At 46.8% G+C, this 24500-nt stretch overlaps 3 protein-coding genes and 1 long non-coding RNA gene across 36 annotated transcripts in view; 3 read left to right on the forward strand and 1 right to left on the reverse strand.

Moving 5' to 3' along the window:
• The window catches only part of SPECC1L (sperm antigen with calponin homology and coiled-coil domains 1 like), a 147910-nt gene extending 135330 nt beyond the window's left edge, over positions 1-12580 (reverse strand). For 16 of the 33 annotated variants that reach the window (XR_013398622.1, XR_013398623.1, XR_013398620.1 and 13 more), the window contains exon 1: positions 12443-12580. The gene's annotated coding sequence lies outside the window, so the exon portion shown is untranslated. 33 annotated transcript variants of the gene reach the window in all.
• Positions 10726-12485, forward strand: LOC144331899 (uncharacterized). Its single transcript, XR_013399497.1, has 2 exons — positions 10726-10952; positions 11260-12485. It is a non-coding gene; the product is annotated as an uncharacterized LOC144331899 (long non-coding RNA).
• A 434-nt stretch (positions 12581-13014) lies between the features above and the next one.
• LOC114670541 (small ribosomal subunit protein eS10-like) lies at positions 13015-13952 on the forward strand. Its single transcript, XM_028828635.2, has 2 exons — positions 13015-13237; positions 13540-13952. Exons 1-2 carry the CDS (start codon positions 13124-13126, stop codon positions 13924-13926), a joined length of 501 nt encoding a protein of 166 aa, XP_028684468.1. The 5' UTR covers positions 13015-13123; the 3' UTR covers positions 13927-13952.
• Positions 13953-19066: 5114 nt separating this feature from the next.
• Positions 19067-23023, forward strand: LOC114670300 (breakpoint cluster region protein-like). Its single transcript, XM_077949125.1, has 5 exons — positions 19067-19355; positions 20411-20545; positions 21489-21594; positions 22070-22232; positions 22934-23023. Exons 1-5 carry the CDS (start codon positions 19067-19069, stop codon positions 23021-23023), a joined length of 783 nt encoding a protein of 260 aa, XP_077805251.1.
• Positions 23024-24500: the final 1477 nt, after the last annotated feature.

Here is a 24500-nt window from a genome sequence, read left to right on the forward strand (position 1 = left end):
ACCAGTCAGCACTCTTGGCCCATTGGCTTCCCCCAACCCACCAAGCTGTCCTTCAAAACTCTGCTCTTCAAATGCTCAGGGAGACTGATTTAAGTAGTAATAAAACTCTGGTCTCCCACCCAGCAGACTCTGCCTGAATTTCTCTTTCTCTATTGCAAATCCCGTCTTGATGAATCGGCTCTGTCTAGGCGGTGGGCAAGGTGAACCAATTGGGCAGTTATACTTCTATTCATTATGTACTTAGAAGTTCTAGCCAGTGCAGTAAAGGAAGCAAAAAAAAAAAAAAAAAAAAAGGCATTCAGATTGGGAAGAAAAAAGTAAACATCTCTTTATTCACAGACAGCATTGACAGAATAGCCAATGGAATCCACAAAAAAGCTTTGACAATGAATTACATTAAGGTCTCAGGATACAAAATTAATATACAAAAACCAAGTGTATTTTTACATATCTGCAATGAATAACTGGAAGCTGAAATTCACAGTATCAAAATATATGAAATACTTAGGAGTAAATCTGACCACATGCCTTCAAAAAACTGGAAAGATTTGTACACTGAAAACTACAAAATATTGTTGAGAAAAATTAAAGAAAAACTAAATAAATTGAGAAGTATACTATGGTCATAGGTTGGAAAATTCAATTTTATTATGAAGTCAATTCTTCCCCCCAAATTATCTACAGACTCAAAACAATCCCAACAGAAATTCCAGCCAGCTTTTTTGTAGAATGTGATAAGTTGATTGTAAAACACAGAAATGCAAAGGACCTAGGACTGGTAATAGTTGAAGGCAGATGATAAATACATCACTTGGTATTTCATTATTCTCTCTACTTTGTAAATGTTTGAAATTTTCCATAGTGAAAATATGTTTTGAATAAAAACTGAGATGCTTCCAGGAACACATATAAACACAAAATATCCTTCCTTTAAAATTTTTATTATATTACAAAAATGGTTTCCTCTTTCACACTACCTTAAGCCTAACTCCCTGGCTTGGTTTCCCAGGCCCTATAACCAGTCCTCTCTGCTTCCTGTTCCTCTACGACAGGGGTCAACAAACCACAATCCAGGGCCAAATCTTACCCCTCACTTGTCTTTTTTCGGCCCAAAAACTAAGAATGTTTTGCACTTTTAAATGGTTGGGGGAAAAAAAGAATCAAAAGACTATTTTGGGCTGGACACAGAGGCTCATGCCTGTAATCCCAACACTTTGCAAGGTGACTGAGGAGGGTGGATGGCTTGAGCCCAGAAGTTCAGGAGCTCAAGACCAGCCTGGCCAACATGGTGAAACCCTACCTCTACAAAAAATACAAAAATTAGTGGGGCGTGGTGGCGTGTGCCTGTAGTCCCAGCTACTCAGAAAGGTGGGAGGATCACTTGAGCCTGGGAAGTCAGGGCTGCAATAAGCTGTGATCACCCCGCTGCCCCTCCAGCCTCAGCAACAGAGTGACACTGTCTCAAAAAAAAAAAAAAAGTTATTGAAACATAGTCACATTCATTCATATCTGTAGTGTCTGTGGTTACTTTTGCACTACAATGATGGAGTTGATTAGTTGCAACACAGACCTTAAGGTCTTCAATGACTAAAACATTTACTATCTGGCCCTTTACAGACAGTCTGTCAATCCCTAATTTATTATAAGCCTTATTCTCCCTCAGCTAATTCCCTCACCCCAGGAATGTTCATTACTACCTCTTCTTTGTTCAAGTCCCAGCTACTCCTCAAAACCCAAAACTCCCTTCTTCCCCTTTCCCAAATCCTAACCATATCAGCAGTTTGTGTGGAAGTAGGTAAGCAAAACACTATTTGTTATTATGCAAATCAAGGCATTGGAGATGCTGTCTCTATATGTACAAGGGGAGGCTGATGACACCCCAATTCATTTCCAATTTCTCAAAGCAGGTTGGCAGGCAGCATCTAGGAAGGAGAGAGCGAGCAGATGATGCAGACAGAGCACTGAGAAATTCCTCAGTAACGCATGAGAGTTAATGTGTCAGTCCCCTTGTCTGCTATGTCATCCTTTAGACACCAATTCAAGACAGCATAATTTAAAAAAGAAATGAAGAAGAAAAAGATGATGGGGGCAGAAGGAAAAGGGAAGGGAACTTGTCACTTCACGATGTGGAGACTGTCACAAACTGTGGCGAATGGAAAACTACAGCCGGGCGTGGTGGCTCACACCTGTAATCCCAGCACTTTGGAAGGCTGAGGAGGGGAGATCACTTGAGGTCCGAAGTTCAAGAACAGCCTGACCAACGTCGTGAAATCACGTCTTTACTAAAAATACAAAAAATTAGCTGGGCGTGGTGGCACATGCCTATAATCTCAGCTACTCGGAAGGCAGAGGCATGAAAATCGCTTGAACCCAGGAGGCGGAGGTTGCACTGAGCCGAGATTGTGCCACAGCCTGGGTGACAGAGCGAGACTCCATCTCCAAAAATAAAGAAAAGAAAAGAAAACTATAGAGACTCTAGCGAGCAAAGAGGCAGTCCTCCATCACTGGGAGGCCCAAGCAGAACAGCCTATGAAGTAGGGAGCATAGCAGAGCTTTAGCTTGAACACCTCAACTCATCAGGTGTTCTGATTTCTTGAGTTAGCACACAAAATGAAGTGGCAAAATCTGCTGACTTAACACTCAGGGATTACTACCTGCCTTGCGTGCCATTTGGAAACAAATATTTTTATTTGTTTGTTTTGAAATAGGGTCTCACTCTGTCACCCAGGTTGGAGTGCAGTGCTTCAATCACAACTCACTGCAGCCTCAATCTCCCAGATTCAAGGGATCCTCCCACCTCAGCCTCCTGAGTAGCTGGGATCACAGGCAAGTGCCACCATGCCCGACTAATTTTTTTTTTTTTTAATTTTTAGTAGAGATGAGGTCTCACTATGTTGCCCGAGATGGTCTTCAACTCCTGGCCTCAAGCAATCCTCCCTCCTTGGCCTCCCAAAGTGGTGGGATTACAGGTGTGAGCCACTGTGCCCAGCCTGGAAACCAAGAAATGGATCTCTAACTGAAGTCCCAAATAGGAAACCCTGAGCTTTTGGGGATACTTAATTTTTTCATCTCCTCCAATTTAAAGTGGCAAATAAGGACAGGCATAGTGGCTCTTGCCTGTAATCCCAGCACTTTGGGAGGCCAAGGTCAGGAGTTCGAAACCAGCCTGGTCAACATGGTGAAACCCCCATCTCTACTAAAAATATAAAAATTAGCTGGGTGTGGTGGCACTCGCCTGTGATCCCAGCTACTCAGGAGGCTGAGACAGGTAAATCACTTGAACCTAGGAGGCGGAGGCTGCAGTGAGCCGAGATCGTGCCACTGCACTCCAGCTTGGGCAACAGACTGAGACTCCATCTCAAAAAAAAATAAATACAGTGGCATATGAAAGAGGACGCAGGTTTTGGAAGTGTGTAGATGCCTCAAAGGTCAGCATTTGATCTTACTGCCTATGAGTTCCCAGTAAAAGCAGAACATGTGAAAGGACTCTGAGGCACAAAAATACAGTTGGATAGTCTTGGGCAGGCAAGAGGAAAGCTGAGTAAATATGTGTCTAAAACGTGCAGTTCTAGGCTGGGCACAGTGGCTTACACATGTAATCCTAGCACTTTAGGAGACCGGGGCAGGAGAATCACTTGAGCCCAGGAGTGCGAGATCAGCTTGGGCAACATAGTGAGACCCTGTCTCTACAAAAATAAAAATTAGCTGTGGTGACAAGTACCTGTAGTCCCAACTACTCAGGATGCTGAGGCGGGAAAATCACTTGAGCCCTAGAGGTGGAGGTTGCAGTGAGCTATGATTGCACCATTGTTGCCCTCCAGCCTGGGCAACAGAACAAGACCTAAAATAATAATAATAAATATTATTATTTATTTTTCTAAAATAATATAATTTTCTAAAATAATAATAATAATAATAATAAAATGTACATTTCTAACTTCATTTCAAAGTTAAGGCCAGGTTCAGTGGCTCATGCCTGTAGCCCCAGTATTTGGGAGACCGAGGCAAGAAGACCACTTGAGCCCAGGAATTCGAGACCAGCCTGTGCAAAATAATGAAACCCTGTCTCTAAATAAAAATAAAATAAAATAAAAAGTAAAGTCAAATTTTTTTTTTAAAAATCAGAACAGAAACGTTGAACTGCATTACTTCTAGGCCCAACAGAGCAGGCGTTAGCACAGGAATATCTCTATACAATCTGCCCTGGCAGGAAGGAAATAATTTCTTCCAGGCTTAACCACTCTAGGTGACCCAGATTATTTTAAATTACAGCATCAACAATTTAAAGCAGGTTTTACTGTAAGGCACAATCTCAATAATTAATAGGGCAATATAATAAATACATAAAAGCTCAGGAAGAAAACAAGACTCTTGAATGGGCCCGAAAGTTTTGCCATGTTCCCCAAAGTACTCTTAGTTGCATCCATCAAAACCTTCCAACACATACACATATACCTCACTCATCCTTTTGTGAAGAGTGTCTATTAATCACTAGATTAAGTGGATTTGGATAAAATGTATAAATGTACAAACTTTGCTACCAAGGATGGACACATTTACTTTTCTAGCTCATCAGTTTATGTCCTAGAAAAACTCCAGATCCACATATACCAGCTGTTTTCTATTTTTCATTTTATGATAGTGTTTTCGCTTTCACGTGCAAAGTGACTAATACTAATACCGACTACAGTAATTTAAGTAACACCATTTAGAGTAATTTTGTCTTTAGTACTTTATACTATTAAGAAAGCCACCAACGATTCAAGCTGCACTCACTGGTGAAACCCTATGCTATATATGTAATTAATTTATTTCCTAAATTCTTATCTTCCTCCACCCCCTCTATTGGAAAATAAACTCTAAGAATGCAAAAGTTTTTGTGTGTTTTGTTCAGTGCTTAGAGCAGTGCCTGACTCGTAACAGTCAATTTCTGCTAACTTTGATGAATGAATGATATATTTATATTATGCAGTATTACTATGAAGCCATTAAACACAATGAGTTAGAGTGATACCAGCTAATTTAATGGAATTTCCAGAAGTATGAAGTTAAGAAAACAAGAAGAAAAGTGTCAAAAATATGATCCTACAATTTTTTTTTCTTCCCTGAAGCAGAGTCTTGCTCTGTCACCCAGGCTATAGTATAGTGGTGCCATCATGTCTCACTGCAACCTCAAACTTCTGGGCTCAGGGAATCCTTGTCCTTCAGCCTCCCAAGTAGCTGGGACTACAGGTGTGTGCCACAATGCCCAGTTAATTTATTATAAATAATTTTTTGTTGAGACAGGGTCTCCCTATGTTGCCCAGGGTGGTCTCAAACTATTAGGCTCAAGTGATCCTCCCACCTCAGCCTCCCAAAGTGTTGGGATTACAGGTGTGAGCCACTGTGCCCAGCCTAATCCCACTTTTTAAAAAGTATACCCCAAAATCCATACACTAGTGAGGAAGTGGAGAACGTGGAATCCTCATACACAGAATGTAAAATGGTACAGCTCTGGAAAACATTTTAGCAGTTTCTCAAAATGTTTAACATAGCTACTACACGACCCAGCAATTCAACTCCTACATATATACCTAAGAGAAGTGAAAGGATTATGTCCACACAAAAATTTGCAGAGGAACTTGTATATACTTGCTCACAGTAGCATTATTCATAACAGTCCAAAGTGGCAAAAACGCAAATGTTCATCAACTGATGAACAAATAATGAACTATCATTCAGCCATATAAGAAATGAAGTGCTAATACACGCTACAACAGGGATAGACCTTGATAACATTATGCTAAATGAAAACAGCCAGACAAAAAGTCGCATGTTGAATGACTCCATTTATATAAAATACCTAGAATAGGCAAATCCAGAGACACAAAGATCAGTGACTGCCCAGAGCCAGAGGGAGTGGTGAACGTGAAATGACTACTAATGAGTACAGACTTCTTTTTGAGGTATTGAAAATGTTATGGAATCAGACAGTAGTGATCCATGCATAACTTTGTGAATATACCAAAAACCACTTGAAAGGTACATTTTAAAAGCCTGAACTTTAAAGTATGTGAATTTTATCTCCATAAACCTGTTATTTTGTTAGTATATGCTTATTTGCAAATGAATACCTGGATAATGAGGAATAATATGAAAGGCTAATCACAACCCTGGTGATAGGGTACAGGAGACTGGGAGAGGAAGGTAAGTGTTGGGGTAGAAAAAGACAAAAAATAAAAGACTAAAACAATAATCCAGGGCCAGAGGCGATGGGCTGGGGGATGGAGCAACTCTAAGTGTACAAAGAAATGAGCATAAATCATAAAAATGAGGGAACTAGGGTTGAAAAATCCAGCAAGTAGTTTGTAATGGGGGAGAGGAAGCAAACCTAAGTAACTGCAATGATTCAATGGAGTTTGCAGAAAATGCAGAAGGGAGAGAAAAACAACGAAAAAACGGGGCAGAAGATTTAAAATTGGCTCTACCCCACCAAAGTTTCAAAAAGCATGAAAGAAGAAAATTCAATTGCTCCTGGGCAAGAATTCTTGGGCCCAGTGGGGTAGAACCAAACCATGATAAGGAGACACCAGTGTTTTGTAAGCAAGAGATTATATTAAGGAGAGAAAAGAGCATTTATTGGGAGAAAAGGTCTCACGGTGATTGTTCTGGAATAAAGTAGCCCCATCAGACTGCCTCAGGAATTCATGGTGGAAGAGGTGCCACTGGAAAATGGCTTAGTTGGGATCTTCCCCGAGAACACTAGAAGAGAGAGAGGAAGAATAGAATAGCTTTAAATTTTAGCAGATATTTATTTTTCTTGTTTAATTAAAATAAACCTTATTGACCTATTTTTTGAGAGACTGGGGTCTTGCAATGCTGCCCAAGCTGAGCTCAAACTCCTAGGCTCAAGAGATTCTCCCACTTCAGCCTCCTGAACAGCTGGCACTACAGGTGCGCACCACTGGGCCCAGTGTCATGGCTATTTCTTGACAAATCTTGACAATGCCACCAGCATGTTTTTCTTTAGAGACAGAGTTTCACTTTGTAGCCCAGGCTGGAGAGCAGTGGTGTGATCCTAGCTTACTGCAGCCTCAAACACCTGGGCTCAAGAGATCCCCCTGCCTCAGCCTCTCAAGTAGCTGAGACTACAGGTGTGTACCACCACACTCGGCTAATTATAAAATGTTTATTTGTAGAGACAGGGTCTCACTATGTTGCCCAGGCTGGTCTCGAACTCTTGGCCTCAAGCAATCCTCTCCTCTTCACCTCCCAAAGCCCTGAAATCACAGGTATGAGCCATCACATCCAGGCTGCCACCAGTTTCTTTGCATACTTCTTTCCGAGGCTTGACCAACACCTTTACTTTCTTTTGTGTACAGCTCAGCATTTAAAAAAAAAAAGTTTAGGCTGGGCACAATGGTTAATGCCTGTAATCCCAAGACTTAGGGTGGCCAAGGCGGGAGGTTTGCTTGAACCCAGGAGTTCCACACCAGCCTGGGCAAGACGGTGAGACCATGACTCTCCAAAACAATTTTTGAAAATGAGCCAGGTGTGCTGGTGCGGGCCTGCAGTCCCAGCTAGTGAGACAGCTAAGGCAAGAGGAACCCTTGAGCCCAGGAATTCAAGGCTATGGTGAGCTGTGTTCACCACTCCAGCCTGGGTAATAGGGTGAGACCCAGTCTCTGAAAACAATTAAAAATAAAAAAAGTTTAATAACGAGTCTTCTTTTTAGAGGCAATGTATTTTTCCTCTTTAACTTTTTGTTTTCCTTAGGCTATACGCACAATAGACAAAGTTGAAATTTAATCTTAATCTCTTAAACCCTTACTATTCAAACACATCAAACTTTAAAAAAAGGTGAAAGGTGTACAAGAAAAAAAGGGAAGTAATCTGTGCCAAATGCACATTCCTTCCAGAATTTGGGACAAAAATGATGCCTACCTGGTCTCTGGGTGCTAAAATAAGACATTAGAGACACTCCCCTCCTTCAAGAAATAAGACTGGAATCAGACGCTAAGATACAATTAAATGGACTTTGAAAGTTGGTATGCACTACTGGGAGGTGTCTCACAGCTGGCAGGGTCAAGTGTAACTAGAATAAAAGCTCCTAAGGGCAGGATTTAAGTGGCCCATTTCCTCTGTAACAGTGCCATGCCCAGCACTGTACCAGCACAAAAGATTGAACAACTTTCCGTCAAGCCACACACTTACGGTCTCATCGTGCAGTGGAGGCCGCAGACGAGACACAGTGTGCCAAATCCCGAATGTACAGGGTACCAGACAAGTCTGCAGGAGGCAGGAGGACTAGGGAAGCCTTCCAGACAAGGTAATGCCTGAGCTGAGCCGTTTTTCTTTTGAGTCTGGAACATTAATTTAATTGGAGGAAAACGAGGGACATGAAAAGGGCAAGGAAATAAGAAAATGAGCTGAGTTTTGAAGGCAATGATCAGATGAAGTGAGAGAAGAATATTCCAGCAGAGGGAGACAAGGAGACTGGAGAGATTTCAAGGGGCCAAGAGCTGTTCGTTGCAGCTCAGTGAAGCACCTAAACAGAGATGGGGGAAGGAGAACAGGGGTCAAAGGCCAGTATTGAAGTGTTCTGGATACCAAGCTAAGGAGACCTTATTACGAAGGTAGGTGGGCTGTTGAAGGGTTTAAGTGGGAGAGTGACTGTGAACAGATTAATAGTTTGGGAAGATACAGGCAGAAGTAAAGCTCAGGATTTAACCAAAAACTAAAGGACAGAACCACAACGAAGATATTAGAAAAGATCAGGAAAAACACTGTTAAAAGATATTCACTCTCTTCTCTTATTTACAGATTTCCTTTATGGAGTTACCAAATTATCTTTGAAAATAGAGAACTCAGAAGTGGCTGAGAGCAGTCAAGTCTTCAGAATGTAAAAACTACTATTCTGAAAAAGTAGATATTACATTATTAATTTCAATTCAAGATGCTTTAAAAATGTGCCTTTTGATATACTGCAGGTTTTAAGACTATGCCACAATAACTCTAAACCTTATTTGAGATTAACAGAAAAGCACTATAAATTTTAAAGGCTTGACAGACACAGGGATCATCTCTTATGTTCACTTTGGAACAGATCGTAACTGTCCTTCCCCCTCGACATACCCAAAATACATTATTTAAGCCTACTTTCTTAATGGTCATGTTATTTCACAGCAAAAGACTGAGGTCACAGTGATTTCTGAACTGATAGAAAACACCGTGGGGTTTCTTTACCTCGCAGCTAGTCTATTCAGTACTAACAATTCCTACCACCAGAAGGAATTTCCCTGCCTAGGCTTATTTTGTTGGCACACCACAACACAAAAAAATCTCCTGGGGCCAGGTGAGGTGGCTCGTGCCTGTAATCCCAGCACTTTGGGAGGCCGATGCAGGCAGATCACCTGAGGTCGGGAGTTCCAGACCAGCCTAATCAACATGGAGACACCCTGTCTCTACTAAAAATACAAAATTAGGCAGGGGTGGTGGCACATGCCTGTAATCCCAACTACCTGGGAGGCTGAGGCAGGAGAATCACTTGAACCCGGGAGGTGGAGGTTGTGGTGAGCCAAGATCAAGCCATTGGACTTCAGCCTGGGCAACAAGAGTGAAACTCTGTCTCAAAATAAAATATCTCCTGACATTTTATATCTAATAAGAAAAGATCTATTTAACAATGATCAGAATAGGAACATCTTTAATGCCAGGCAAACTTAACAGCTTTCTCAATGGATTTCTCAGTAGACTGTGACAAATGACCTCGAAATAAACTCATATTTACTCTAAAGAAATAATCTAAATTTGTATCTTCTTAAAAGCAAAAGCCCCAGGAACTTTTTCCTGAACTCCCTAACAGCAGCAAAACAAGAGACTCTTTGCTCTCTTTATTTTTAAAAATCACAATAACTAACCTTGTATTTGCTACTTACATTTACCATATATCACCATTTACTATCACCATCATTTCATAAAAGATGCTTTATTTTAACACCAAGAAAGTAGGACTTCTTTTTTAGAAAGGACAGTCCTTCAATCGAATAAATTTAATTGTATAAAATGACTCCCAATATTGTCCTTTTTTTCTTATTTCTGTTCCCTTACTGAGCTGAGCAGTTTGCATAATACCACACGCAGGTTAGTCATGTGATTTAAATATGTATACGACAGTAATTTTGATACTATCACTTAAATCATTCGAAATATCAGATGCATTGTGAGTCAAGTCAGTTATAGAGAACCACTGCTTCAGACAAATCACATCTGAGGAGGAAACACTGCAGATACACCTCCTAAAAGTTCATGTTTAAAACAGAAATTTTGATACAAACTTCACTTTAACTACAACTGTAATTGAAATTATTACGGTTATTCTCCAATCACTAGATACCATACTTGACACTCAAGTATTTGGTTGGCTGCCAACGTGCACCAGTGATAAAGCTTTCCTATGGCACAGCATTCACTTTCTTACTGAAAATGTCAAAAAAATCCCTACACACCTGCAACCATTAGGAAGCATTCTCCAGCTATCTAAAAAGTCGCTGAGTCGGCTAAGCGACTCTGTGTGGTGTACACTAAATCAAAGGGGAAAAGGTGTTTTTCTGGAGGAAAAAACACTGGATTAGCCATTTATTCATAGAAACAATTTTACCAACAGTTCTTCTCCTTTCACTATATACCCTTCTATATTGGTTTATTTTATAACATACATGTATAATGTAATGGCTGTGTTTTGGGGTTTTTTTCCTTTTTTGAGAGGGAGCCTCATTCTGTCGCCCAGGGTGGAATGCAGTGGCGAGACCTCGGTTCACTGCACCCTCTGCCTCCTAAGCAATTCTCCTGCCTTGGCCTCTCGAGCCGCTGGGATCACAAGCATGTGCCACCACGCCCGGCTAATTTTTCATTTTTTGTAGAGACGGGGTTTCACCATGTTGACCAGGCTGTTATCGAACTCCTGACCTCAAGTGATCTGCCCGCCTCGGCCTCCTAAACTACTGAGATTACAGGCGTCAGCCACCACGCTCTGCCTTGTTATGTCTAGTTTTTGTTTTTTTGAGACGGAGTCTGGCTCTGTCGCCCAGGCTGGAGTACAGTGGCGCAAAATGGCTCACTGCAACCTCCATCTCCCCGGTTCAAGCGATTCTCCTGCTTCACCCTCCTGAGTAGCTGGGATTACAGACGCGTGCCACCACGCCCGGCTAATTTTTGTATTTTTAGTAGAGACAGGATTTCACCATGTTGGTCAGGCTGGTCTTGATCTCCTGACTTCAGGTGATTCGCTGGCCCCCGCCTGCGGAAGTGCTGGGATTACAGGCGTGAGGCACCGCGCCTGGCTTGGTTTTTAATTATGAAGAAAAAATTACTAAAGTCCCTCTGGTATCACCTATATTGGCAAAACTGCAGTCCCCCTCTACTCCCCGAAGCCACCAGAAATGACTGCTGTTGTCTACAAAGCCTATAGCTCTGATTTCATCGCAAGATGTGTCCTACTGGGTTAGAGCAATCGTCATTTTTTAAAGGCTTGTATCTGTTATGAGCTTGGGAAATATTATCAATGGCTTAAGAGGCTCTTTGGACAAAAGAAAACACTGTTCCCTGAAATCACCTGGGCAGTATTCACGGGAATCTTTTCCTCGCCCTTCCTGTACTTGGGACAAATGATCAAGGACATCAACAAATCAAGGTTCCCTGCATTTGAATGATCACAGAATTTTTGCGTGTTCTGTAAATGTGCTAAAACTACTGGAAACTGATTTCTTTTCGTCATCTCCAGGACAGCTTGCCCAACGTGCCGGGTGACTATGATGTCTTAGACTTAACTACTTAAGGTACTACAATTACCAAATTCCTGGAAACGCAAAATTCCTCAGCCAGGCACCGGATTATTCATATCCAACCTGATGCAATTAACCTCCTCTCAAGAAGAAAGGACGTTCCGTCCGCCTGAGGCGCCGGCCACAGCAGAAGCAGCACCCGCAGCAGGCCCGGGGTCCGCCGCCCGCGGCTCCTGCTGCCCGCGCTGCGCCCTTGGGGCCACTGAACAACGCCGTCCCCGCCCCAGGCAGGGGACCCAGGAGATGGGGCGGCAGCCCCAGTCTCTCCTGTAGCGCCCGAAAGGCAAGCACGAGGGTCGCACCCGACCTGTCAGCACACAGACGAGCCGCAAGCAGGGTCGCAGAACCAGATGAACCCCAACACCAACGGACGGAGGCCCGTGGGTCTGCGCGGCGAAGGCTGCGGGTAGTCCCAAGAGCCCCAGAGCCCAGAATGAGGACGGCGCGGGAAGAGAAAGGCGCAGGCGCGGGACACACTGGAGGGGCCCAGGAGTAGGGACGGCGCAGGCGCGGGGCCTGCCGGGGTCTGCGGGGACGCCCGGGCGCGGCCGCGCGGGCGGCGCTGAGGCGATAAACCAACCCGCCAGCGAACACTGCGGGAACCCGGCCGTGACTCTTACCGCGCAGCACCGCATCGCTCTCTCGCAATCTCCTGGTTGGGCTGGGCGGAGAGCTCACCCGGTGGCTCAGCAGAGACCCGTTGAGTCCGGCCTCAGGGCAGCAGCCAACCCCGCGGCGCCGTTTGCCGGGCCCGCCCTGCCTCCCTCGCGGCCCCCGCCCTTGGCCCGCCCCTTCGCGCCCAGCGGGCCTGCGGCCGCCTGCGCAGGCGCCGTGTGAGCCCCGCCCACATTCCTTCACTGCGCAGGCGCTGCTGTCCCCCCAATCTCTAGCTCGCGTTCCTCCGGCACTGGGTCGCGCAGGCGCCCTGCTACTCGGTCGCTCAAGAAAAAAAAAAAATAGCCGGCCAGCCGGTGCGCATGCGTTAGGTCTTGGGCTGGAGCCTGGCAAGACCAGTCGCTTCAGAGGCCCCACTGGACCCTGCGGAATGATGCTCAGAGTCAGCTAGTCCCAAAGGCGCTCCTCAGCGTGTTTACCGTGTGCCAAGGACTGTCCTAGGCATGAGCCAGACAGTGGTGAGGAAAACACAAAGCCCTGTCCTACTGGCGCTCCGGGTACATAAGGAACAGACAAATAAGCGAGCAATATATATATATAATATTAAAGAAATTCTGGTAGAGTTCGAGTTCCATCGGCCCCCCATCCGGACCACCCTGCCGCCTTAGCGGCTGCTCCTCCCCAGAATGCTTATGCCTAAGAAGAGGCTTGCCATTTATGAACTCCTTTTTAAGGAGGAAGTCACCGTGGTCAAGAAGGATGTCCACCTGCCTAAGCACCTGGAACTGGCAGATAAGAATGTGGCCGGCCAGGCGCGGTGGCTCACGCCTGTAATCCCAGCACTTTGGGAGGCCGAGGTGGGCGGATCACGAGTTCAGGAGTTCAAGACCAGCCTGGCCAAGATGGTGAAACCCCGTGTCTACTAAAAATACAAAAATATTAGCTGGGCGCGGTGGCAGACACCTGTAATCCCAGCTAGTCGGGAGGCTGAGGCAGAAGAATTGCTTGAACCCAGGGAGCGGAGGTTGCAGTGAGCCAACATCGCACCCCTGCACTCCAGACTGGGCGACAGAGTGAGACTTATCTCAAATAAAAAAAAAAGAATGTGCTCAACGTTCATGTCATGAAGGCCATGCAGTCTTTCAAGTCCGGAGGCTACTACATGAAGGAACAGTTTGCCTGGAGACATTTCTACTGGTACCTTATCAATGAGGGTATCCAGTATCTTCGTGATTATCTTCATCTGCCCCCGGAGATTGTGCCTGCCACCCTACACTGCAGCCGTCCAGGGACTGGCAGGCCTAGTCCTAAAGGTCTGGAGGGTGAGCGACCTGCAAGACTCACAAGAGGGGAAGCCGACAGAGATACATACAGAGGGAGTGCTGTGCCTCCTGGTGCTGACAAGAAAGCCCAGGCTGGGACTGGGTCAACAACCGAATTCCAGTTTACAGGCGGATTTGGTCGTGGACGCAGTCAGCCACCTCAGTAAAATTGAAAAGGATTATTTTGCATTGAATAAACTTACAGTCAAAAAACTTAAAAAGAAAAAGAAAAAAAATTATATGATGTCACAAATGACCCCGTTGCAATGATCATACAGGTTTTTTTCCTTTGATAGTTTGTACTACTTTAATAGTTTTTTCTTTTATTACATCATCTTAATTTCCTAAAAACGACAACGTGGTCGTGATACATGTTTAATCCATTGCTGGATTATTTGCTAATATTTTATTTAGCATTTTTGCATATATGTCCATAAGAAGTTAGTCTATACTTTTACCTCCTTGTACTATTGATGTCTGGTTTGGTATTAAGCCTACACTAAATTCACAATGAGTTGGGGAGAATTCCATTTGCTTCTTTTTCTGAAAGATGATATAGGCTGGGCACTGTGGTTCATACTTGTAATTCTAGCACTTTGGGAGGCTGAGGTGGGCAGATTACCAGAGGTCAGGAGTTCAAGAACAGCCTGGCCAATATGGTGAAACCCCATCTCTACTAAAAATACAAAAAATTAGCTGGGTGCACCTGTAATCCCAGCTACTCTGGAGGCTGAGGCAGGAGAATCGCTTGAACCTCCGAAGTGGAGGTTGCAGTGAGCCGCGATCATGCCCCTGCACTCCAGTCTGGGATACAGAGTGAGACTTCATCTCAAAAATTAATTAATTAATTAATTTTTAAAAATTATGTAGAAGATAAAAACTTCATGTTCTTTTTAATGTTTGCTGGACTTGTCTATAAAATCATCTGGGCCAGGTGCTTTTCTTTGGTTTTGTTTTTTGTGAGATTTTTGAAGGGATGGGATACAGATTTTAAAATAAACCTTCAATTCTTTTAATGGTTCTAGATCTAGACAAACTTTTCTGTTTCTTCCTACTTCATTTTTTTTGAAGTTATATTTTTCTTTTGAGACAGAATTTCTCTGTTGCCCAGGCTCTACTGCAGTCACGCGATCTCGGCTCACCGCAACCTCCGCCTCCCAGGTTCAAGTGATTCTCCTACCTCAGGCTCCTGAGTAACTGGGATTACAAGCGTGAGCCACCACACCCAGCTAATTTTTGTATTTTTTGTAGAGTTGGGGTTTTACTATGTTGGCCAAGCTGGTCTTGAACTCCTGAGGTCAGGTGATCCACCAACCTCGTCCTCCCAAAGTGCTGGGATTACAGGCGTTAGCCACCTCACTTGGCCTGAAGTTATATTTTTCTATAAAACTGTTTTGATATTTTCAAAAATCACTGGCATAACCTGGTTTATGTAATGTCGTCGTGATTTTTGTCTTAATAATATTTATTTATCATTTTTTTTGAGATTGAGCCTCACTCTGTTGCCCAGGCTAGAGTGCAGTGGCCTGATCTTGGCTCACTGTGACCTCCGCCTCCCAGGTTCAAGCGATTCTCATGCCTCAGCCTCCCGAATAGCTGGAATTACAGGCACCTGCCACCACACCCAGCTAATTTTTGTGGGGTTTTTTGTTTGTTTGTTTTGGTTTTTTTGTGTTTTTTTTTTTGAGATAGAGTTTCACTTTTGTTGCCCAGGCTGGAATACAATGGCACAATCTCAGCTCACCACAACCTCCACCTCCCGGGTTCAAGCAATTCTCCTGCCTCAGCCTCCTGAGTAGCTGCGATTACAGGCATGCACCACTATACCAGGCTAATTTTATATTTTTAGTAGAGATGGGTGTTCTCCATGTTGGTCACGCTGGTCTCAAACTCTTGACCTCAGGTAATCCTCCCGCTTCAGCCTCCCAAAGTGCTAGGATTACAGAGGTGAGCCACTACGCCTGGCCATTTTTATATTTTTAGTAGAGACTGAGTTTCATCACGTTGGCCAGGCTGGTCTCAAACTCCTGACCTCAAGTGATCCGCCAGTCTTGGCCTCCCAAAGTGCTGGGATTACAGGCGAGAGCCACCACACCTGGCCTAGCCACCACGCCTAGCCCATTTATTTCTAAATAGACAACACATTTTTATATTTCAAAATTCAAAAGGCGCCATCTCAACCCCATCCCTATTCCTGTAGTTTCTCAGATGCAACCAAATATATTCAGTTTCTTGGTATCTTTCTAGAGATAGTTTATGAATATAAACAAATATCCAAATAAATATGTTCTTTTGCTTTTTAAAAAAAATACAAATGGTACTTTATTGTACATATTGATCTGTTCCTTTCTCTTTCTTTCTATTGTTTTGTTTTATTTTTTGAGACAAGGTCTTGCTCTGTGGCCTAAGCTGGAGTATAGTTGTGCAATCTGAGCTCACTGCAGCCTTGACTTCCCGGGCTCAAGTAATCCTCCCACCTCAGCCTCCCGAGTAGCTGGGACTACAGGGACATGCCACCAAGCCCGGATAATTTTTTTATGTGTTGTAGAGGCAGAGTTTCACCATGTTGCCCAGGCTGGTCTCAAACTCTTGGGCTCCAGTGATCTGCCCACGTAGGCCTCCCAAAGTGCTGGGATTACAGGCATGAGCCACCATGCCCGGCCTCCACCTCTTATAGTGGACCTGATATTAAAATACCCACCTCCTATGATGAAAAGGAACTGAATGAGTGTGGAATCCCTAGGACCGTGCTGGCTTATAATGGGCCCTTGGGGTTTAGTTTAATAGCAAATTACAAGGTGCCCATTCCTCAAAATCTTCTATAGACATCTTCCAGGAAACTGCCATGGATAAATATCTGCAAATCAAAGCAAAACTTTAGGGACAAACTACATCAGTCTTCACCTGTGAATTTTGCATCTATGATGCAAATGACACCCCCTCTAAAGTGTTACCCTTCTGTAGTGCACTACCTGGGCAACTGTCCTCAGCAAAGTTAGAGTAATCTGCAGGAACTGAGTGGTGGCTGCCCCCTTTACAGAGGCATAAGTTTTCAACTTGCCACAGTCTGCACCCTTCCGCTTTGTGCTGTGCCTGGTCCATTTTACTCACTGATATTATCCAACATCTGAAGGTGTTTAAGTTTGACCATTGACCTCTCATTTCATAGTGAACTTCAGAGAGGTGAAAGGATTCACCCAAGATCACTCAGGAAGTGTGCAGTGTCAGCAAGTTAGCAGTAAGTCAAAACTAGGCCTTGAGTCTTGTCACTTCACAGCAGGACTCTTACACAAGCTACATCTCTCACCAGATGGTCCAAGGCATTCGGTTGTCTCTGGCTTTGGTGGTTGTGGGAGGGGTGGATCAGAGATGCTCTGGGCCACGTTATGGCTCTAGGCCACATGCAAGCAAGCTGGAAACTGAATTGCCTCTGCAGCTGCAGAAGACTAATTTCTATATTGATATTTGGAAAAACTGACAGCTAGAAAACACCACTCAACTCATTTTTTAAAATACGATCATATTAAATGGCATTACATGCATCATTTATATATTGCTCGCAGTACCAGCATCCTCAAATATGGTTCTAATTTTGGTAGATATCTTGCTAGGGGAGCACATTTCTAAGTTATCCAGATATAGCACCCTCTTTCCTTCTCTTTCTGTCCACATGCAATCAGATGCTTTGTGGCATTAAAGTTGACATTTATTTAAATGCCATTTGGTGTCTGGTTTTTTTCTACCTTTAATTTGGGGTTTTCTATCTGGGGTGTAAGTAAAAGAATCACTTGGAGGGCTTTTTCAAAATACCAATGGCCAGGCCACTAGCCAGTCAATCAGAAGCAAAATCTCCTTGGATGGGACCTGGAAGTCTTTTCAGCTTTCCAGCATTTTAATGAACACCCCTGATTAAGAACCACCGGGTCTTAAGAGTGTGGCATATGTATTTTTCAAGTTCCTAGAGGCTCTCCAAAAAAAAAAAAAATCTGCTTTGTTCTCTGCCTGGTGTTGATGCGTCACCGTCTCTTTAGCCATTAGTCTGATCCTGGATATTTATGGTCATAATCTGATGAGCAACATTGGGAATGACTTCTTTATTTTTGTTTGTTTGTTTGTTTGTTTTGAGACAGAGTCTCACTCTGTCGACCAGGCTGGAGTGTAGTGGCGTGATCTCTGCTCACTGCAACCTCCACCCCAATACTTTTATTTTTAAATATTATTTATGGCATCCAGATTTGCATAAGATGGACTGGGTCAAAGGCCATGCCCTTTATAAATCAATATTCTTAAGTTCTACAAATTCACTTTCCTAAAGAGCCAAATCACATCCTACTCATCAGCAACGTGGGTAGACATCATTTTCACAATCACTTCTAATTTTCCACCATTGTAAAAAAAATATATATTTAATCACTTTCTTACTGTAAAATAAACAATTTACTTTTCCAGGACCCACTGCCTCCCGGCTCCCCCCTTTTTTTTTTTTTTTCAAATGATCTTGAACCCTTTGTCACGAGTCAGTTGCCAAGAGAAGCCTGTTGGGTTTGAGAGCAGTTCTTGCAGACACAGACCACTTCCTCTGAGAATTCATTTGCTTCCCCAGGATGGAATCCAGTTGGGTCCCTGAACTTGCTGGTCCTGTAGGCCGGGGCCTCCATCAATCATACCCTGCACTCCTTTCTGTGTATAAACACCACTCCCCACCCCCAACTGCACAGCAGCCACTTGCATAGCACTCTGGGAGGGCTCTGGGCATGAGCAGTGAGGACCCCAGCAGCAGCTCCCCCAAATAACCACTGCTAATGAGGGTGGCTTGAGAAGCAGCTTGGATGTGCTGGTAAATCTAGTTGCAAAATGAAAGTAAATTTAAAGCCTCAGCACAGCGCTTACTTTGAAGTATTCTTACTCTAGTGTCCTGTGTGGCGGTATTGGAATTGTTCAGTGCTAGGACTCAGAGGAGAAAAGCACGTAGCATCACAGGACTTGGAGCACTGGTGCTGAGGCAACCCTTCATTCATTCCTCGGATGTGTGTTAAGGCCCAGGCCCAGGGCAGGGGTCAGGGATTCTCCTCTCACACAGAGCGCGGGTGGCAGGACCAACACTGGGTCTGATCCCCCAGCTGATGGCACAGGCTGCTAACCCCAGGCCTGGAATCTGTCAGATGCCCTTCCTGTTCTGACTTTACTTAGACAGGCCTCCTGACCTTCCCACAAAGATCATGTGTGACTCTCAAGGGTTCTAGCTGCTTGACAGGTTCCTGAGAAAGTACATGCAATGAGGACAGGGCTTGCAGAGGGAGCACAGACATGCAGAAGGCTCTGTGTGCAGCCCTAGACCTGGGCGCCTTTGTCACTGTCCTCACCCCACCTCCAGGTATGCAGAGAGGGGGCAGGCCTCCTGTGTTGTGGCCTAAGCAGGGCTGTCAGGACACTGAGAACATTTCCTCCTCCCGCAGGAGACAGAGGTCCAAGGTGCCCTACGTTGTACGCCAGTGCATGGAGGAGCTCGAGCTCCGAGGCATGGAGGAGGTGGGCATCTACCGCGTGTCCGGAGTGGCCACGGACATCCAGGCACTGAAGGCAGCCTTCGACGTCAGTGAGTGTCGGCCTGCGCAGGACGGGATGGAGGTGTGGGCGGTGGTGTTGGCGATGAGATCTCAGAGCGCTCCATGGCCCGGGCATGTCACATCCTTCGCTGTGTCTTTTCTTCATTTACTGTTTTATTATTTTTAAAAAAGAGAAAACAAGAGTTGTAGAAAAAGCTTCTATAGAAGCCAGTTTTTACACCATCGTACCCACTCATGCCACTTGCTGGGGTGAACCAGGGGCTTCTGTGGGGCCTTGGCCTTCCTGCCTTGGGGGTGGACAGGAGGTGGAAGCCCAGGACTCAGTGTGGTCTGTCCACTGCCCTGTGTGAGGATGCGGTGTGAAGAGGGCACTGATGGGACCCAGCTCAGGCCGGGGCTGTAGCATCTCTGCCTCCATCTCACAAACCCTCACGGGCTTTGAAGGACCCGGACCTGCCTCAAATGCCAGGGGAGCGCACCGAGACCCCAGAGGGTCCTTTCCAGCATCCTCAAAGCAACAGGATTTTGTGCCTGCAGACCCTTCTGTGCAGCACTCACCACCGACCCTGACCAGGACCCCTAGAATGCTCAGCACCCCTGGGAGGGCCCTGTGGTGGTTTCAGCTCACTCTGGGGGCCCAGAATAGACCTGGCCTATGGTGAGGACATAAGCACCAGTGACCAATTGGGTCCAAAGGAAGACACCGGTTCAAACACTGAAACCAATCAGATTCTCCCACAGCCTTCCTGCCATCAGAAGACACTGGTGCAGGGGTGGTTGCTATGTACAGGGCAGAGTCACCCAATTCCCACGCAGGCACTGTGTCCTGCCGTGCTGGCCTCCTCCTGGCCGTCACATCGGGCCAAGCAGGGGAGAGGAATGGGAATGCCCATGCAGCCCCATCAACTCTGCAGACACAGAACTACGCACAGCTCTTGGGAGGGGTCAGATGAGCTGCTCAAAGCCCAGGAGGGACCTGCACAGTGGTCAGCGTGGCAGGGACAGTGCTTTAGCCAAGGCTGGGATGGTGGGAGACTCACTTGGGATCCTGAAGGAGGCCGCGGCATTTCCGTGCTTTTTCCAGATAACAAGGACGTGTCGGTGATGATGAGCGAGATGGACGTGGATGGCATCGCAGGCACGCTGAAGCTGTACTTCCGTGAGCTGCCCGAGCCCCTCTTCACTGACGAGTTCTACCCTAACTTCTCCGAGGGCATCGGTGAGCACTGGAGGCCTTGGCCTTGTGGGAGACGTCTCCTCCACGTGCACTGCTGCCATTGGAGGCTGTGAAAAGTGACGTGTGGGAACCCGAGCTGTGCCCCCTCTGCCATGGTGTTTTAACCCAACCTCAGAAAGCAGGGGACCAAAATCAAGCCTGTCCTGGAAGACCTCGCCCATCCCCAGAGGGCTCCCCGTCCCTATTCCTCAAGGAGACCAAGAGGGTGAAATGGTCAGCACTGTCATGCTGCAGTGTCCTAAAATCTGCTGTCCTCCTTCCTGCAGACCAGGGCTAAACACTGGTGACCAGGTGCTCTGGCCACGGGTCCTGGTCCAGTCAAGCATGGGTTCAAACATGGCCTGACCCTTAGTCAACCTGCAGGCTGATGTCTAAAGCGGGCGCTGACACGTGCAGCACCTGTAGTCTCCATATGACCCTTAGGGCAGGTCTGCCCCCAGGCCCATGCACAGAAGACCTGCTTTCCCAGCATGCAGATGACCCTGTGGTGTCCAGGACGATGAGGGAGTCTCTGCATACTTGGTGGGGCTGGGGCCCCCTCCCACTTCCCACCTCCTTGTGTCCCTCACTCCCCTGTTTCATTCCACGCCAAGCCTCCCCTGCATTGGGCTCCCCTGGGGAGGGGGTGGTGGCGGGAGTTGCCCAAGGGCAGCTCTGCCCATGAGTGGCTGTTCTCACGGCTCCTCCTGCTGCTGTTTGCTGGGTGCTGCTGACCCCTGTGAGGTAGAGAAAAGATGTTCAGGTGGTTCACATCCCACACAGGTGCCCCTCACAGGGTCCTCACTGGGAGCCAGCACTGTGGGTGTGGGGATGATGACGGGCCTAAACTGCGCAGAGACTCATGTCCCAGGTGCTCCATGTGACCACCTCGGGAGAGGTCTCTGGCTGGTTGTGACCCAGAAGAGTAACCCATCGCCTCCTGCAGCTCTTTCAGACCCAGTTGCAAAGGAGAGCTGCACGCTCAACCTGCTGCTGTCCCTGCCGGAGGCCAACCTGCTCACCTTCCTTTTCCTTCTGGACCACCTGAAAAGGTAGCCCAGCTCTCCCATGGCTGCGGGGGGCTCCAGGTCTCCAGGCCATGGGGTGCCCCTCTGCTCCCACCAGACCTCCAGACTGAGGACCTTTTCCCCCGACCCCTGTCTGCAGTCACTTACTGCCTCTAAGGACTAGCAGCACTGCCACCCCTGCCCCTGCCTCTCCTCTTTGCCACGCTCCTCCCTCTGCACTGTGGCCTTAACAAAGAACTCAGAGCTTTGGCCATGGCCAGCAGTGCACTTGAACCACCCTCTTCCCTCCCAGTCACATCATAGAGGAGACCTCCCCACCAGCCCAGAGCTGGCCCTTTTTCCTGGGCCGCTGAGACTCGGAAGTACCAGGGCTGGAGTCAGCTTGCAGCACAGCCAAGGTCGACGTCACTCCCTTCCTGAGGACTCCAGCATGGCACAGCCCCTCTGTCTCTCTCGGTGGTGGTATTGAAACAGCACCCACTGTTTCAGTCCTCTACAGTATGGCAGAGAAGGAGGCAGTCAATAAGATGTCCCTGTACAACCTCACCGCTGTCTTTGGCCCCACACTGCTCCGGCCCTCCGAGAAGGAGAGCAAGCTCCCTGCCAATCCAAGCCAGCCCATCATCATGACTGACAGCTGGTCCTTGGAGATCATGTCCCAGGTATGGGAAGACAGGCTCCAGCCCACCCAGCCTGACAGACGTGACCTCTACCTTCTCCACCCCCAGTCCTGCCCAACTTTCTACTTGCATTGTATGTAGTGGTGGCAGAGATCCAGAGAGAGGGACTTGCCTAGGTCTGCATGGATGGGAGTGATGCGGGGGGGCCCAGGCCACCTCCTGGTCCTGCTGGTGCACTTTGCTGGAAGCTTAAAATCACCTCAAGTGTTCGGGTGTGGTGGCTCATGCCTGTAATCTTTGGGAGGCCAAGGCAGGATAACCGAACTCAGGTGTTTGAGACCAGTCTGGGCAATGTAGCAATCCCCATCTCTAGAAAAAATACAAAGAAAAATTAGCCAGGCATTGTGGCACACACCTGTAGTCCTAGCTACCTAGGAGGCTGACACAGGAGGATCGCTTGAGCCCAGGAGTTAGAGGCTGCAGAGATCCATGATGGAGCCACTGCACTCCAGCCTGGGGGATAGAGCAAGGCCCTGTGCATCTCTAAAATAAACACCCCCCTACCAAGTCATGCCTTGTCAGGACCCCACCCCACCCCCGTCTCACTGTAAGGGGTTCATGACACCAGCAGGGGTTTCCAGCACCTGAGGTGGACTTGGAGGCTTACGCCCCAAAGACCTCCCCACCAGCTGCTGTGAGCCCCCCTCTGAGCCGCTCTCCTCTTCCCCACTCTGCCCGGGCAGGTCCAGGTGCTGCTATACTTCCTGCAGCTGGAGGCCATCCCTGCCCCGGCCAGCAAGAGACAGAGCATCCCCTTCTCCACTGAAGTCTAAAGGCCCCAGTCCATCTCCAGGAGGTGGACAGACAGCCTGGAAACCTCTGGCTAATCAGGCCATCCATAGAGTGGGAATCAAGATTTTCTGAGGCATCCTTGGGCCTCAGTGTCAGGCCGTCTGCCAAGAGACAGCGGCCCAAAGCAGAAGGACATTTGGCCTTGGCAGATCCCACCCAACTCTGAAAACCCCAGGCTGCCCTCAGACTGTGTTTTTTTTTATGTGGCCACCTGAGGGCGTGCCAAACCAGTGCATCTGAGAGTCCAGGCCTGGCCCTGGGAGACAGGGTGAAGACAGTGGCTTTTATGAACTTAACTTATAGAGTTTAAAAGGTTTCTACTGGATCACTTGTCAAGATACGCCCTCTCGAGGGAGAAGGGCATGTGATCAGATTCCCTCACTGTTGTATCTTGAATAAACGCTGCTGCTTCATCCTGTGGGGCCGTGGCCCTGTCCCTGTGTGGGTAGGGCCTCTTCCATTTCCCTGACTTAGAAACCACACTCCATTTAGAACAGGGTTTGAGAGGCTTAGTCAGCACTGGGTAGCATTTTGACTCCATTCTTGGCTTCTTTTTCTTTCCAGAAGGATTGTTGTGCAGAAATGGGTCTTCTGTTGCCATGTTTGTCCTCCTTGGAAGGCAGCTCCAGGCAGGCTGTGAAATGTTGGGGTACAGGACCCCCAGGGAGGGAGTCCCAGGCTACGCACTTTAGGGTTCGTTCTCCAGGGAGAGCGACCTCGTCCCCTGATCCTGACCGCCCTTCCGGCGCACACTCTCCTGTTTGGCTTCCACAGACCTGGACTTCTCTGGTTTCTCTCTGCCCACACACTCCCTGCCCCAGGTGTCCCTGCCCCTGCCCCAGCACAGGTGACTTCATTTCTGTCCTCTCAGCTCAGCAGACTCGCTCAACTTTTGTAAAAGTCTCCACTTGGTAGCAGCTTGCTGATGACTTGTTTTAAAACTTTAATCCTAAATAACCTTTTGATACTTGAATATTTTCAAGTTTTATGCATAGTTTCTAATTTTTTTTTTTTCCTAACAGATCCAGATACTTAATACAATGCTGGAATGTACTCTGGGGATAATCCGTGTCCTGGCAGCATTTGCTCTTCCTCTAAGCGCCTGGCCCCACTGCTCTTAGGAGTGGGGTTCCGAAGTCTGGAGAACAGAATACATGGAGGGTTAGGAAGGGGCCAGTCCTAGAGATGGAAGATTCCCTCCCAGAGCAGGTGGAGGCACAGGACCAATCGCTACCCCCTCTGCCGGCACCTGCGGGGGAGCCCAGGCATTCTTTGTAAATCCTCCTGACCACCTGGCTCAAAGAAAACGGAAGCGTGGAGGCCGCCAAGTATTTTCAAGAAATAACCCCATGAACACTGCATCACTTTTTTAGAAAGAGGGCTTTGGGGCAGAGAGAGGAGAGAAGGGAGAGCAGAGCCGAGTTTCCAGACGGTCCTGCAGGAGGAAAGGACGCAGCT

The sequence above is a fragment of the Macaca mulatta genome, chromosome 10 (assembly GCF_049350105.2).
Source record: "Macaca mulatta isolate MMU2019108-1 chromosome 10, T2T-MMU8v2.0, whole genome shotgun sequence".
Lineage (NCBI taxonomy): Eukaryota > Metazoa > Chordata > Mammalia > Primates > Cercopithecidae > Macaca > Macaca mulatta.